The sequence below is a fragment of the Ambystoma mexicanum genome, chromosome 1q (assembly GCF_040938575.1).
Source record: "Ambystoma mexicanum isolate Mex_15411 chromosome 1q, UKY_AmexF1_1, whole genome shotgun sequence".
In the NCBI taxonomy this organism is placed as follows: Eukaryota; Metazoa; Chordata; class Amphibia; order Caudata; family Ambystomatidae; genus Ambystoma; species Ambystoma mexicanum.
The window spans coordinates 1298286916-1298303094 of NC_090922.1; the positions used below are offsets into that span (position 1 = coordinate 1298286916).

The window sequence follows — 16179 nt, forward strand, 5'->3', positions numbered from 1 at the left end:
GCAAATAACGCCCCTCTCCCCCGGTGGTGGCTCTCTGGTGGACTTAAAGCGAGGATTCCCTAATCGGGATGCCTCTGGGGTACAGCAGCGCCGTCGAGCAATCTCAGCGGCCCTAGAGGGGGGCAGGAGGGAAAGGGAAGTCCACGCGTTGCACTGGCCTGCGGAAGGCATTGTGCAGGTAGATTGGCCTCCGTGGAGATAACTGGTGGAGGTGTGACCCCAGCAAGTGGCGAGGGAGCAAAGGAAAAGGAGGAGCCAGAACCCACGCGGCTTGCACTAGACTGAACTGATGGCCGCACGAAACAAAGGGAAAAGTGGAAGGTCATCGCAGCACCCACGGGATTCCCAAAGCACCCGCCACTCTCTGTGGCCAGTACAGGATATGGGTGAGGGCTTGGAGAGTAGCAACGAGGGATTGGGGGAGAGGAGGGCGGCGGAGGGGACGCAGGAGCTGACCCCGATTAATAGACAGGACTTTCTGGGCGAAATCCAGGCGCTCCATACCAATTTGGCTAAAACATTTCAAGAGCAGTTTCAGCTCATGCGGGCAGACCTAAATGAAGCTCTTGGGGAGATCAAGTGGGATCTAAGGCAACTGGGAGAAAGAACTGATCTTCTAGAAAGGGGTCCTCAGGAAGTTGAAAAGGAAACCACCGCTAATAGCGAGCCCTTGGAGCACCTTGATGTGGCGACCCAGAACCTGAAGATTCAGATGGAGGACATCGAAAACAGGTCTCGGAGGATCAACATAAGGGTGAAGCAACTGCCAGAATCAGTTTGGGGCAAGGATCTGAAACAGGAAATTCAGGGCATCTTCGCGGATATCTTAGGGGAGGCGAGCCTAGACAGCATTGAATTGGACCGCGTCCATAGAGTTGGTAAGCTCACTAACTCTACCGAGGGACGTTCTTGCCTTTACCAGATACGCTCAGAAGGAGGCAGTTCTCCAGGCTGCAAGGAAAAAGGAACCAATAGTGTTTAAAGGCCAACAGATAGCTCTATATCAAGACCTGGCTAATATCACCCTGATAAAGAGGAGACAGATGGCGCCGGTGCTGAAGGTACTAAATGAGCGCGGAATACGCTACAAGTGGACATTTCCATTTGGCTTAGTATTTGATTGGGAAGGTTCTCAGAAACAGATAACGTCAGTCCAGGAGGGGGGCTAATGTGTTGCGGGTCAACTTGGATGAGGGTCCCTCGGGCAGCGCAGGGCGGGCCATAGGCAACAGGCCAACGCAGAGGCCGTGGGAGTGGTCTACGGTGGCAGACAAAAGGCAGAGGGGTCCGAGAGAGAATGACAGTTCGCCGAGGGAGAGTGGAGGGGCCCGTGCAGAGGGTAGAATTGGCAGCAAGGGGAGCGTCTGAATTTGATCACAATGTGCAAGGGGTGGTGGACCCTTAAGGGTGGCAGAGGAGATCGGGGACAGGGGGTGCAACATGTTGGGATCAGTAAGGGTGTTGAGGCCCGGGGGGGGGCGGAAGGAGCGGAGGGGGCAATTGCTCGGGGGGGTTGTCAAGTTGGGTGGGTTGGGGGGGAGGGGATGGTCTCACCCTAAATTGGGGATGCAGGGTGGGGAAGGATGGGAGGGAGGGAGGACTTGGGAGAGGGTTGTAGCGCCTGGTTGGCCAACTCAAGTTTCATGGACTAAGGGAAAAGAGGCGGAAGGTAAAAGAGAATTGGGGTCTCAAAATACTCCCCGTTGGGGGGGGGGAGAAGGCAGGATGGACCCGGTAAGGGGGTCTAGGGGCCGACAAAGAGGAGCATACGGCATACCAGTTCAGTTTTCAAGTGGCTAACACATAATGTTAGGGGGCTGAACTCCCCTCAGCGGACAAAATTGGAGCAATTTACCAGGTCCCACAAGCCAGATGTCTTGGCGATACAGGAAACCCACTTACTGCGGAGGGACCAGCATCACCTGTGGCTGAAGGGTTCTCACAAAATGTTGTTCGCATCAGGCCCCACTAAAAAAGGGGGAGTGGTTTTGGCGTTTAGAAGGGGGATGGACTTTCGAGTGATCAACACTCTTCGGGACAAGAGCGGGAGATACATCATGGTACAGGGAGAGTATATGGGCACACCTTAAGCTATAGCTTCAGTGTACGGCCCGAACGCGGGCCAAGATCAGTTCTTGCGGGAGGTTTTGGGAACGCTGCAGGATTTTGCGAGGCGATACTGATGGGGGATTTGAACCTGGCATGGGATAGGAGGAGTGACCGCACGCAGCATGCGGGGAGTCGTGGGGGTGCGGTGGCCTCACCCCAATTCAAGGAACGGTGGGAGGAAGCTGGATTGTGAGATGTGTGGAGGGCGCTGAGCAGAGGAGAGGAGGGGTTCACATTTCTCTCAGATCTTCATAGAACTCAGTCAAGAATTGACTATATTTGGGCGTCTGCAAGCCTGATTGGAGGGGTGGACTCAGTAGAGGTAGGTCCCATGGGGATAGCAGACCACAAGGTGGTTCAGATGAAGCTTCGGCTGGGGGGATGCAGATCGGGGGTGTGGGGCTGGAAATTTCCTGAGAAGCTCCTGAGGGATCAGGTGATGCGGTAGGAGATAGAAAGTAAGATCCGAGATTTCTTTGAGCGGAATAACAGCGTAGACACGAGCCTCGAGATCAGGTGGGATGCTTTTAAAGCTACCTTGAGGGGAGAATTAATCGCCCTACAGGCGGAGAGAAACAGGCTGCTAAGGGGGTTCGAAGCGCAGTGGGAAAAGGAAGTGGAGGCCGCCAGGGTACGAGTGCGGGAGAACCCCACTAGAAAAGTGTACAAGGAATATAGGGCAGCAGAGGGCCAGTTGAGGATCTTAAGGACTAAAAGGGCGGAGGCGGCTATGCTCAGGGTCAGGCAAAGATTCTGTGCGAAGGCCAATAAAGCAGACTCACTCCTGGCGCACCTACTGAGAGGAGATGGGGAACGCAATGTTATTGTGGCCATGAGGGGTAAGGAGGGTGAAAGACTCACTCGGACAGAAGAGATAAAGGGGAGGCTGGCAGAGTTTTGTGAAGAATTATACTCCTCACAGAGTCCTTTACCTGGGCCACAGAGGGAGTTTCTTGGGGCCCTTCCCCTCCCATGGTTGTCTAGGGACGAGGGGAGAGAGCTAGGCCAAGCTATCACAGAGGATGAGGTGAGGGCAACCATATCGGTTCTCCCCCGTGGTAAAGCCCCGGGTTCAGACGGCTACCCAGCGTCTTTTTATAAACTCTACTCTCATCTGTTAACTCATTTAGTTCCAGAGGCAGTATCACCCCCTCGATGGAGGAGGAAAAAATAACACTCATACACAAGGCAGGCAAGGACCCCGAAGAGTCGTATCGGCCCATTGCCCTCAAACATGGAGGCGAAAATCTACACTAAAATACTGGCTAAGCGGCTGGAAAAGCACTTACCCTCGCTGGTCCACCAGGACCAGACAGGGTTTGTGGCAGGGAGGCAGACAGCTGACAATATTAGACGGGTGGCCCACGTAGTCGAGAAAACACGAAAGACGACCACTCCAGCGATCCAGCGATCCTCTTAGTGCTCAACGCTGAAAAAGCATTTGATTGGGTGGAGTGGTCATTCCTGTTCCAAGTCATGGAAATGATGGGTCTCGGGTCAGAGTTCATTAGCATGGTTGAGGCAAATTATAAGAACCCCAGGTCGCGGATCCTGATCCTGGTCAATGGAGAAACATCATACCCTATTAGGCTCAGGCGAGGGATGAAACAGGGATGCCCCTTGTCCCCCCTGCTTTATGCCATGCATTTGGAACCCCTTTTATTGCCTATAAGAGAGACGGACAAGATTCAGGGCATACCATTTAGGGGATGCCAGCACAAAGTGGCAGCATTTGCGGATGATATGTTGCTCATGTTGACGCAACTGAAGGAGTCCATTAAGGCGAGCATAGAAGTGCTGAACAAATTCGGGGAAGTATTGGGTTTGCGGGTCAACTGGCAGAAGTCTGACTTGATGAACCTATCCTTAGAGGAGAACGAGGCGAGGGAATTAAAGGCTCTTTCCCCGTTTAAATGGAACCCGGGCGGGATACGATACTTGGGGACCTGGATAACCCCTTCCCTGGGCGGCTGGTATGGCGCAAACTACTCCCCTATGCTAACGGCAATTAAAAAGGATTTGAGGAGGTGGAGTGAGTTCAGCTGGGTGGGCAAGAGGCCGCGTTTGTCATGGCACCTTCTCATGGCGTCCAAAGGGGGAGGGGGCTTGGGTTTACCAGATTTTAGGCGATACCATGAAGCTGCACTCCTCCGAGTGATTAGGGAGTGGTTTTCAGTGGAATATAAGAAGCACTGGGTGAAAATGGACAGGGCAGTCGCCCGACATCATCTGGGAGAGGTGTTATGGCTTCTGCGGAGGCTGAGACTGCCACGTATCTATCTGAGTGATATTACAAAGGGAATGGTGGCCACCTGGGATAGGGCAGTGGAGAGACGAGGGATCTCATCTTTTCCATCCCCATTTACACCTATCTTCAACAATGGGGATTTTACGCCAGGGCTGGAGAGGGGAGCGTTCCGAACATGGGAGGGAGGAGGATGTAGGATGCTGAGAGATATGTTCCACAACCGGAAGGTGAAAACCTTCGAGGAATGTAAGCAGGAATTTGGAGTTGGGGAGGAGGAAAGGCACAGATACTTCCAAATTAGACACTGGGTCATGTCAGAGTAGGTTAGGAAGGCTGCTACACGCGACCTAACACAACTCGAACGGTTCCTCCTGACCCATGATGGTTGTAGAGGTCTCATTTCGGATTTATACAAACTCTTAGAGCGCCCCCGCCCGGAGGTCACCTGGCCGTATATGAGGGTATGGAAGCAGCAAATGGGGGCGGAAATGGAAAGAGAAGACTGGGAGAGGCTATGGAGGGCAGTTCCAAAGGTAGCTAAAGTGACCCAACTACAGGAAGCATGGTATAAGTATCTCTTTGGCTGACACTATACCCCGGCTCGGCTGCATGCAATGTACCCGGCAACTTCAGGGGACTGTCGGAGGCTGCGGGGAGGTGGGCACAGCTACTCATATGTGGTGGGACTGCACACATATTAGGCCCTTTTGGCGCGAAGTTGCATGTGCCCAGTCTCAGGCCTTAGGGCTGGGGGGTAGCCAGGACCCTCGGGAGATCTTGCTGGGGAAGAGAGTGGCAGGAGGGGATGAAGGAAGAAGAGGAAGTTTTAAGGTGAAAGCAGTCTTTACCTTGGCAGCGATGGGGCTAATCGCACAAAAATGGAAGAGCCCAATGATTCCCACGGAACAGGATTGGCTAAGGAAAATCTGGGACATTGTTTCATTGGAATGGGCCGCATACGCGGCTGATGGGAAACTGGGGAGCTTTGCTGCTGATTGGGGTGAGACGCTGGACTACTTGATGGGGGAGTTTAGGGAGCAATGGTGCCCCAAAAGATTAAAGCTGCTGGACATTCATGGCTGAAGAGTTGGTAGGGAGCTACTGGGACTGAAGGACCTATTGGCGCAATGACCAGCATTGGGGGGGCAGGGGGAGGGAAGAACTTGGGTGTTGATGTTGTTTTTCCTTTTCTTTTGAAATTGATCTGTTATATATGCTGAAATCAATAAAAAGAAGTTACAAAAAAATAGGATAGGGCAGGGGGATGTAGAAAGGGGGGTACCATGTCACCATCAGGCAAGGGACCTATTATTGTTAATCCCCTGCCCTCCCCCCCCCAGGATCCCTCACCTAGCTGATCCTCCTGCACTTGTCCACCCTCCGGGGTCCGGATCCAAAGGTGATGGCCGTGCCCTGGCCACCTGAGTAACGGATCCCCGGGGTCTAGGCAGTGAAACGCCCTCAGGTTTTTCACACCTGATTCGTATTTGTGGATATGGTTCCCCAGAAGGTTGGTCCTCTGTGATTGTCCCTGGTCTAATGATTCCAACGCCGTTCTAATTATGTGGCAGATGAAGTGCTTTGCCTCCAGTTGCTATGCATCTTCTACTAACAATAATAGGTCCCTTACCTCATGGCCCAATGTTACAAAAACCTTGTCTGCCACGTTGGGATCTGGCTGTGCCATCATGGGGCATCGCTGATCCGAATTATTCACAAGTGAGTTTGTTTGCAGGCATTTGATGGTCCACACTGTTGGTGAGCGCTTACACGGTCTCTCCCAGCTGCAAAGCCATTTCAGTCGGTTCCATGTCGATGTTTAGGCACCTAGCGGGCACTGCTATGCCACCACAGTCCCGAATCCGAACTGTTCACACAAACGCTCATTTGAACCCTGCCTGTAAAACAAGGGTTCAGTAGGCAATTAACTGAGGGTTTTTGTCCTAAGAAGTGCATAGGGGCCAGGGTCTTGGATTCTGAGTTGACCGGGTTTAACTTAGTCTCCTAAGAAGCATATTCTGCCTTTAATTTGTACATTGGATTTTTACCTCTTGAGGAAGGACTGTGTGGGATATGTGTTATGCAGCCTCAATTCACAGAAAAAATGGAGACATTATGGCATGCTTAATAGTAACTACTTTTTTTTGAAGATTTCCAAGAAAAATGTACCTTCATGTAAATAGTTTATTTCTATATGTGTCATTAAGATTTCATAGGTCTTATATTACAAGACATTTAGCGATGCTTACAAACAAGGATAGTTGAATTAAAAGAATTGAATAAAAATAACAATTTGCTGGAGTAAAAACAGCAAATATTTAATGAAAACTGATTACAGATTACTGTGCGGCCACCGTCTTTTTGAAAGAGCACGGCTTAACTGATAAATGCAATTTGTTTCCATAGTGAATCCCAAAAGAAAAAGGATGTTTTATTCTGGAGGAAGTTTGCAGAAATTCTTTCATCCAGAGGACTCTGATGCAGTGTTAATTGGATGGTATGAAATTGAGAGCAAGACAGCACTCCTAATGCTCCTTCAAAGTAAGTATCAAGAGAGGTGGTCCTGTGGCCAAGTTGCCTACCTTAAAACCAGAGTATTAATTGTAGCTTCAAAACCGGACCCAAATCTGTGATTATGGGCAAAGCAACATACTCCTAAATACGTCACATGTAAACATTTAAAATATATATGAATATATGCTCACAACACATGTTTTCTAGGTACAGAATCTAAATGTTTGAGATGCTTCTGCTACAATACAGACGTTGAAGCACTCTGCTTCTCTTTGGTGCTAGGCCTGGGCTAAGGACCATAGAAACTATATAAAAATGAATAAAAGCACACGTGAGTCTTGCTGACTATCAGATCCCTTTTAATAAATACATGCAGTTACTGTAGCTTTTTCCCTTTCAAAATGGCCTGTTAACTTCCAGTCAGTATTTCCCAGAAGTTTCCTTTTTTGAAAGTAGGAGTTAATTTCATGAAAAATCCATCAACACCTCTAAACATTTTCAAATTTACGAGTACATTATAGAACACTTGTGGAATAACCAACAAGCAGGTTTTGAAAGTGTTTGAGGGCAGGAAAGGCAGTAGTACAAGCCAGAAAAGCAGCTGATCCAGATACCACTGGGACAGTAATATTTCAATAATATATGTATTGAAGCGCATAAGATGTTGCAACTGAAAAAAATGTATATAAGTTATAAAGAGACAGCAGGGAAATCCTGAGTGAGGAGTCGTATACAGCAAGACGGTCTAGTGGTACAGGTGGCATGTCAGACCTATGATAAGAGTTACAGGTAGCAGTGGCGTAACAGAGAAGTAATACTGAATAGGTTTTAAGAGTTATGTCCATTTGAATGGGATGTTGAAGGAGGAGAAGAGATGTGGGTTACGCTGTTGGGAGTACTGCTAAGATTTAGTATGTGACGCTTCAGAGCAAGCTTGAATGAGTGGATAGTTGGGTTTATTTGGATGGGGAGGGAGTGCCAGGATAGCAGGCCAGGAGGGAGTAGGGGTGGAAATTCAAGTGAGCATGGGTAGGGTTGGGGACTTATAAGTAGAGGTGAGAAGATTAGCGCAAAGGGGGGTTGACGTATAGCTAGAGATGCAGTTTCCTACCTTAGTCCATAGATGGACTTAAAGGCATGTAGAAGACATTAAGAGATTCATTTCTCCTGGACAACCAACACACAGGACGTCTGTGATAAAAGGTGGGAGAACACATAAGCATGTGAGCAACACATACAATCTTTTAAATAAAGAGTTGACTCTTAACAAGCTAATGCGTGTGTTGTGTTTTAAGTGACACTTTATTGCAAGGAAATACACCTAATCAACATATTATTTGGCTTTGGAAACCTGTAGATATTTAGCAAGCAAATGCTTCTGTTGGCTGCAGGACCAGGTGCTTAGAGATTAAGTCGGTAGGTAAGCACCTTGTGTGCCACTCCAGGAGTCATTTTCTAGACCTCTTGGCCCTTGGGTGGGCCAGGTGTGTTTGATATCCGCTGGGAGTGGTGCCTCGGTCTGCCCTGCTGCAAGCTCTCTGAGGTGGTGACGGTTGAAGGTGGGTCAGATCTCTAGGCCCCCAAGTGCTCCAGCATGACCTTCAGGATGTTGGAGAGCTCATCAGCCATACACTTCCCGGACATTTTGGGCGAGCATGACGAGGGCAGCAGGGGTGCATTCCTGAGACTGTGTGCTCCTGCGGCTGATGGCCTGAATGCACTCCCACAGGAGCCGCAGCTCATTCAGCTGTTGCTGGACCATTTCAGCCATTGACCCCCACCCAGTCCTCTATACCACAGATCTGCACAGCACATCCATGTCCCGTTATTCGAACATGGGTGGTGCTGGGGGCGTGGAGGTGTGCAGAGTGGCCAGGCTAAATGATGGGGTTGGGTAGGAGATGTGCTCATCCTCATTCTCCTCCTCCTCTGAGCCATACCTGCCTCAATAGGGTGGTGGCTGGTGTGGCATTTGTGGTGTGTAGGGCACAGGCGGGATGGTGGGCCACTAGCGATAGGTGTGGTCTTGCTGGCAGTGGTCTTGGTGGCTGTGCAGCCGTCAAAAAAGGTGGTGGTGAGTCCAGTTGTGCAGACGTGATGCGAGGTGGTGTTGGTGGTGGTCATTTTGGTTGGGCCATCTGTGCCGCTCTCACGACAGGTGGTCTTGGTTGGGCTGCAGGAGGTTGTGGTGGTGTGGCTGCAGGAGGTGGTGGATGGGCTGCAGTGCGGCCTCCCTGCCTGCATGTGCCCAGCCAGATGACGTAGCATCCATGTCACTGTCAGAGGATGTACCTGTTGGGGTGAGATGAGCATGCAGTTGGTCTTTAGCGAGTCACGTCTGCGGGCTTGCATTACACTCATGCTTCATTGTGTGTGTTCTGCTTTTGTCATACTGTTTGGTTTGTTGGTTTGCACCGATGCATGCTTCTACATGTGGGTGGTGGGAGTGCACATTGACTGTTGGTCGGCCACAGTTGTGTGTGTGGTGGGCCTATAATTCCTATCCTGTTCTCCATTGGGGCACATGGGCGCTCTTAATGTGTCCATGTGTGGGGCAGTGCATTCTGTCTACAGTGCTTGTGCATGGCTACATCTGCCCGCAACCCCTGGCATGTGTGTGAGAGATTTGTCCATTTGCTATGACTGACATGTGTTGGACCTGTTCCTTTTCTCTTTTAGTGTTTCTCTCCCTGGGGATTCATTTATTTGGACACAAAAATGGCAGTCGCCTTGTCAGCCCCCTCCTGACAGATGGCTGTCTTTCTCCTCTGGCTGGTCCCATGATTGCCAACCCTAAAGAGTGCCTCTGCATGATATTTTCTGTGATGGCAGTCAGCTCGGGTTCCGTGAAGCGCGGATTGCCGAGCCGGACCTCTGGCACTCTAGAGTTGCCACTCCCTGGCATGACTGCTGTGTTGGATGGGGTGGATGGCAGCAGGAAGGGACTGATACTAAGTGGATTATGTTATTCAAAATGGCCGCCGCAGATGTTCCCGTTCTTGCGATGATGCTATTTCCGGTGCCGAAAATTCTGGCTTGGTAATTACTGGCACTGGTGATTCCGGCTGTCTGGGGCTGCCATCATTGTTTCCAGCACATTTCTGCCAGGATCACTGGCAATTTTTGATATTTGCTGGTAATTCTGTCATGACGGTAGTACCGTTTCCGGTGAGAGGGGAAGCACGTGCCCGTGCACTGGGAAATTGCTGATAATTTCTGGCAGTCGGTTTGCAGGTAACGGTACTACCGGCACACCAGAATTATCTGCATTTTTCTGGAATACTCTTATTGAGGGCCTTAGTCTCAGGAGAGTGTTTATAAGCAGAGGCCCTCAATGAGTTCACACAGAATAGCACATAATTCAATTTAGACAGTCCGTTATAAAAAATACAGTTATTTAATTAGGCCTTTAGAACACACTGAGAAGGGAAACTAGCTAGTATTACTATCACACAATGCTCTATAATGCAAATAAATACAATCACCATTAGGTTCACTTAATAGACCTCATTAAATAAATTAATGAAGTAATGCAGATGCAATAAAAATGATAGGCACACGTACAATATCCTAACTTTAGAAGTCCAAACCCTAAAGGGGCCCTGTGCCCAAACGTCAACATGGTCCAACACAATGTTTTTTATAGGTATGACATTTCTTTAAGAAGGATGCAATGGGCTTGTGGTAGTGATTAGTTTCCAAACTAATTAAAGTTCAATAACAATTTACTCCAAGATGGGTCATTCTCTCCTTTTTTCCAGACCCAAGGTTAGCTCAGGTGCAGGATTCCCGACCCAAGTTTGACAACGATAGGTGAATGGAGGGAAAGACAGGTGACAAAGGGACTTGTTCCCAATGTTATCTTATGGAGGACAGGAGGGGGGAGGGGCTGAACATGCACTGGTATGCTTACTGAACCCCCTCTCCCCTGACTAACATTTTCCTAGATGTCGTGATGGATCTTATGGGGGGAGGGGTGCGCTGGGGCTCAATCTTCTGTCCTTTGTTCCACTGAGAGGTGCACAAGAGTTGCAGTTTCAAGGAGTCTTCCGGTCAGGCGCAACTGCAAGATGCCATTCCTGTCGGTTAAGAACTGCAGAATGCAACACTAAGTCCCCTAGCCCACGTAGCAGACCACCAATTGAATTAGAATGTGAGGCTAATTGTCAAAGATCACACAAACATTCAAAGCTTCCAAGTGGATGATACACCAAATCTTTTCCCCTCTGACAGCTGAGTAAAGGGATCAGACTGAACATTGCATAGAAGATGGGGCTTCAGATGTGGTGAAAATTAATACTCTGTCTAAATTGGTATATCCGGCACAGATGAGTCCGCTGCCCCCACCTGCGCCCATAATTTGAGATATGAAAAGACAAATTGAGAAATGTATATGGCACCATGAAAGGGCGAGGCTTATCATCAAAATACTACAAGCAATGAAAATGGATAAGGCTTACTATCTCGCAGCGCAGATGACCTAGGTTAAAATATGGCTCATTGAAGGAGATACTACCAGCTGCAAACTGACCGAGGTGGCACCAATGCACTCATATACCCTTCAAGAGATTGTTCCCATACCACTCAAGAAATGACTGAAATATATTAAGACACATCCCATACTAGGTCCCATGATATGGCAATGGCACCAAATACTCAGAATGAAAGGGACTGACAGAAACAAAATCCCGCGTTGGCTCAGCATATGGGTTTTGTTGTCCTTTTGCACAGCCGACCGGTGAAATTTAGAAAAGAAATGGACTTGTATAATATCCGATCAGGGCCATATATGACGAAGCCACACCATTCCCATTACTTGAGGCCAGAGACAAACTGGGGGGGGGTCTATGCCTAACGAATGGCTGCAATATAAATCTCTTTGCCCTGTGAATCTGAATTAGTTAGGCATATTACTGACTTCCCAAAGATTAAGGCATTCTGTATGCTATGCATACCTAATAATCTAGTGAGGAACAGTATCCTCGCCACCAAATGGGCAGAAGACATAGAAATTCCACTAGACACCAACGATATATACACAGCATATACACTAATTAATGAAGTATCGCTCAATCTAAAGAATAGGGAGATAAAAGATAAGTCGGTACAACAAGTATATAACACTCCAACTAGGCTCTAGACATTGAAATGTGTGAAAACCCCCACCTGCTGGAAGGGATACTGTCAACTTGGCATTATTGGACACATACTATGGATGTGTCCACAGATTAGACCATTCTGGGAATATGTTTTAACGAAAATCTCTCAATAACGAGGGTCCTCTATGACAAATTCACCTATATCGACAATGTTCGGGTTAGACGTGGAGGACTGGCATGAAGATAGCATGTTCAGAAAGCTTATGCAGATTATGTTATTCGCAGGCCGTAAGGCAATTATCCTTGAATGGAAATCTGAAAGCCCCCCTGATAGAGACATATGAGGAAACCTCTTCTCAAGACCTTGTGCCTATGAAAGACATGCCTATAAAAAGAAGCAAGCGACGCCCCGCTGGACAGACTATGTGATATGTTTGATCAATTGGTATGTGGGAAAGGAAATTACGGCAACACTGTGTATACAGACTCAAATTCCATATTCAACTTGTTAATAAGTGATATACCACCCATGAGGAGAAAATCAGGTTATGCAACCCTACCCACATAAGGACATTTTATTCTCAGTTTGTCTTATATGGGTCAGATTGTTATTGATATGTGTGTGCACATGATTATATATTAATCTACCACTAACACGATCTAGCCTGGACGAAGATGTTGTTAATAATGCCATACCGTAAACAGATTCAATTACTATATAGGCGGAGGAGGGAGGGAGAAGAGATAGTTATACTGTACAGTTCTGAATGCCATTACCTGTGCCTGAACATGAACTATTTACTACTGAATTGTTGCAATGTTTAAATTCTAATTAAAATATTACATTTAAAAAAAGATGGGTCTTCAGATGAAGGGGAATGCTTTAATAGAGGGAGACATACGCATAATCCTTGTCAATAGCCTATGGAACATACCTTTTTCTTCAATGAATTCTGTGAATTTCCTGTAGATTCATCTACATTTTCTAATGAGGAAGATGAAGAGACTATCTTGCTGCATCTATAAAGAAATGCAGAAATTCCACTACCTCAACCACTGCCATGGTTTCTAAAAGTATGATACTTCAATCATGAACAGCAATAAAGCCTGATCTACTTAATAAACCAGAAGGAACCTGTCCTGAGACATGAAGATCATATCGTCAAGTTAGAGGATAATTCTGATGTCCCTGGAACAAAGATCCACTAACCCTGGTTTCACCACTTCTCCAGCTATCAGCTTGAGCAAGCCCCTGAAGCCACCGGGGACTGCGCACCATTAAATAATTGGATCCAGGCTTCCCCGTATGACCAGGGTATTTTACCATTACCCTCTCAATCAGGGGTCTAAGCTATTTCAGCGTCCCAGCATAAGAGAAGTCAGCACAGTATGGCACCTGTTTGCCTAGCTCACGATTCTCTCTCCTCTGCTAAACAGCTGCTGCAACCAACCAGGGACTTTGATCTCAAATGTTAAGCCTTCAATTCTTAACCATCACCACCAACTGCTTTTGCTACAATACTGACCATCTGCTGGTATTGATGTACTATTTGATCTTCTGCAGACAACTGAACCAGTGAAGTCTCAACAATCTACATCTTAGCCACATTTTCCTGCCAACTGCATTTGTTCCGATTAACTGTTCCTATAGTCTTCCACTGCCTAAAATCTTGCATCTAATCATCCTCCTCAAAGATTACACTATATCATTCACATAGTATTCTGTTGCTCATTCATGATTCCTTCTTGCTCCTCTCACCATCCTCCTCCAGTTACATCCTTCACAGAACTCATAAAAGACATCCTCTTTATATCTAATACTCCAACCTCATCTGACCCCTTAATATTGCTCTTGGAACCACTCTCCCCTCCCCCCATAACACTCCTGATTGGGCTCTAAATTACTCCTTATGGACTACTTTGTCTACCACAACATGATACATGCTGCCACGGCCATCACTGAAACGTTCACTCTCTTTGGTTGGCCAAAAGAGGTGAAGGTTCGGGTTCATAATCAGCAAGGCTAGCCCATCCACCCATCTCACCATCTACATTACTATCCAAATCCCCACCCCCACTCCTTTGGCCGTTTCCCTGGCCCCCTCAACACTTCCTTGCCTGACCTGTTCAATTCCTAATCACTGAGGTCCCCATCACAAACTCAAGATGGCCATGCTAATATTTATGCTGGTGGTACATGTCTCACTCCTTTACACTCCTAGCCTCCTACAAGAAGACTCTCCACTCTTTCTACTGCTGAGCTCAGCTACTATGCAAACTATCTCATCTATCTCCACCCCGCCCCTTCAAATTCTCCACTACGATTCAGCCATGCTGCCCCTCACCATTCCACAGTACATTCTTCATTCACCTCCTCCAGCAAAGATCAGGAAAACTAAAACAGACCCCATATTCATCCCTCTCCTACCCCTCCTCTCATTCCTAACTCATTTGTTTCTTGTCTCCATTTGCCCAACCATTCCAAATGAACTTCACAACATTTGGTCTTCCCAGAACTACATGAACGAATGAGCCGGCACTCGGTGCTCGTCCTGACATCAAGATGGCTGCCGCCTCCGGCCCCAAGAGATTTCTGGACCTGTGTTGCCTGTTGTCCCCAATGTCCTCTGAGCTGGGCAGGCGACGCCTCCTCTACCAGGGGCAGACAGCAGCCCTCATCCATACCTGACTTCCCCTGAATCTCCTAAGTTCCTCGTCCCTCCACCAATGCAGCTTAAATCCGGCCAGCACCCCCAATCCAGTCGGCACCCCCAGGCTTTGTGCACATGGGAGCTCGACCTGCACACACCTCCTGCCTGCAGTCGCGTTTACCATAACAGGTATGTTCTCACTCACGCCCATTTTACACCGTCCTGCTGCCTTCCATATTCTCCTCTGATGGCTCAGGTGGGTGGGCCATTAATTTTGGTGCCTTAATTAATTAATTTTTAATTAATGAATTAATTTTCCGTCCCTGATGTCAGAAAATCATTCTATTTGCATCCATTTTCCCCACAATTTGCAGTCCCCGGTATCTTCTCTGGTTAGGTGGTTAGATCAGCTGCATATTGTCTGTTTTTTTGGCTTCATGCCCAGGATTATAACAGGAGATCCGACGATTAGTCGTGGAGCTTCTCCATTTCATGTCTGAATAGCTCGGCTCCTGGCCACCTCAGTTCATGGGAGACACTTACTATATGGAGCCACTGAGCTTGTGTACTGAAATATCTTCCGCCACTCTAGAAGTGGGATTTTTATTGGGTCAACCCAACACGGATCAGTATACGGATCAGAGACCAGCAGCGTACATACGTCACAGTCACCCGCAGCTCGCCTGCTCAATTTTAACATGCAATGACATGTGCTCAGTACAGTACCAATAGGTCACAAACTGTGCCTGTGCTGACAGCCAATACAATACAAAACCGGTGCCTTAAATCTGCAAGCTTCATAGTGCTTGGTTAGGTGCTCCAATTTCTTCCTCACAGCACCCGAGTGCCACAGAAACGGAGATAGATTGTTGTGTAATGCTTGAAAGTATTCCCAAATAGGAATGGTCTGGAATAGGTACAATGCTTTAGGCAATATTATCATTTTATTAGAGCTATCCGTCCTGGTGCTGACACTGGTAACTGCTTCCATTGGTTGAATTTTTGACCCATTTGTTATCCATATACACCACAGTTGTTATATGGTTGGTGCTTCCTACCGCGCATATTCCCAGGTATGTAATGTGATCCACAGACCATTTCAATGGTGCAAGCAGGAACATTTCAAATTTGTAGCAGTCTTGTGATGTGCCATTTGGATCTCTGATAAATGATATATTGCCTGCATAGAGAGATATTATGTAGGCCTAACTGCTATTTGAGTGCCTCTATGTGTTTCAGCCTGATAAAGTCTCCCAGTGGCTCTACGGCCATTTCAAAAAGTAAAGACGACAGAGGGCAGCCCTGCCGCGTGCCTCTAGTTAAGTGTATGTCTGATATTTGACCATCTGTACCCACTCTAGCAGTTGGCAGGGTGTTCAGCATATGGATATATTGTCTGAACCCAGGACCCGGCCCGCACTGCCTCAGCAGAGGGAACAGGATGCTACATGACACAGTGTTGAATGCTTTTTGTGCATCCAACGATACAGCCACCACCTGCGCAATGGGGCTGATTTGCAGCGTACCATTGAAGAGTCTACGAATATTTTGGACAGGG

At 47.8% G+C, this 16179-nt stretch overlaps 1 protein-coding gene across 1 annotated transcript in view; it reads left to right on the forward strand.

Moving 5' to 3' along the window:
* Nucleotides 1–16179, forward strand: part of FAM151A (family with sequence similarity 151 member A) — a 415979-nt gene that overhangs the window by 376662 nt on the left and 23138 nt on the right. The window contains exon 7 of the mRNA XM_069642124.1: nucleotides 6764–6898. Coding sequence (XP_069498225.1) covers nucleotides 6764–6898 — 135 coding nt within the window. The remainder of the gene's footprint in view (nucleotides 1–6763; nucleotides 6899–16179) is intronic.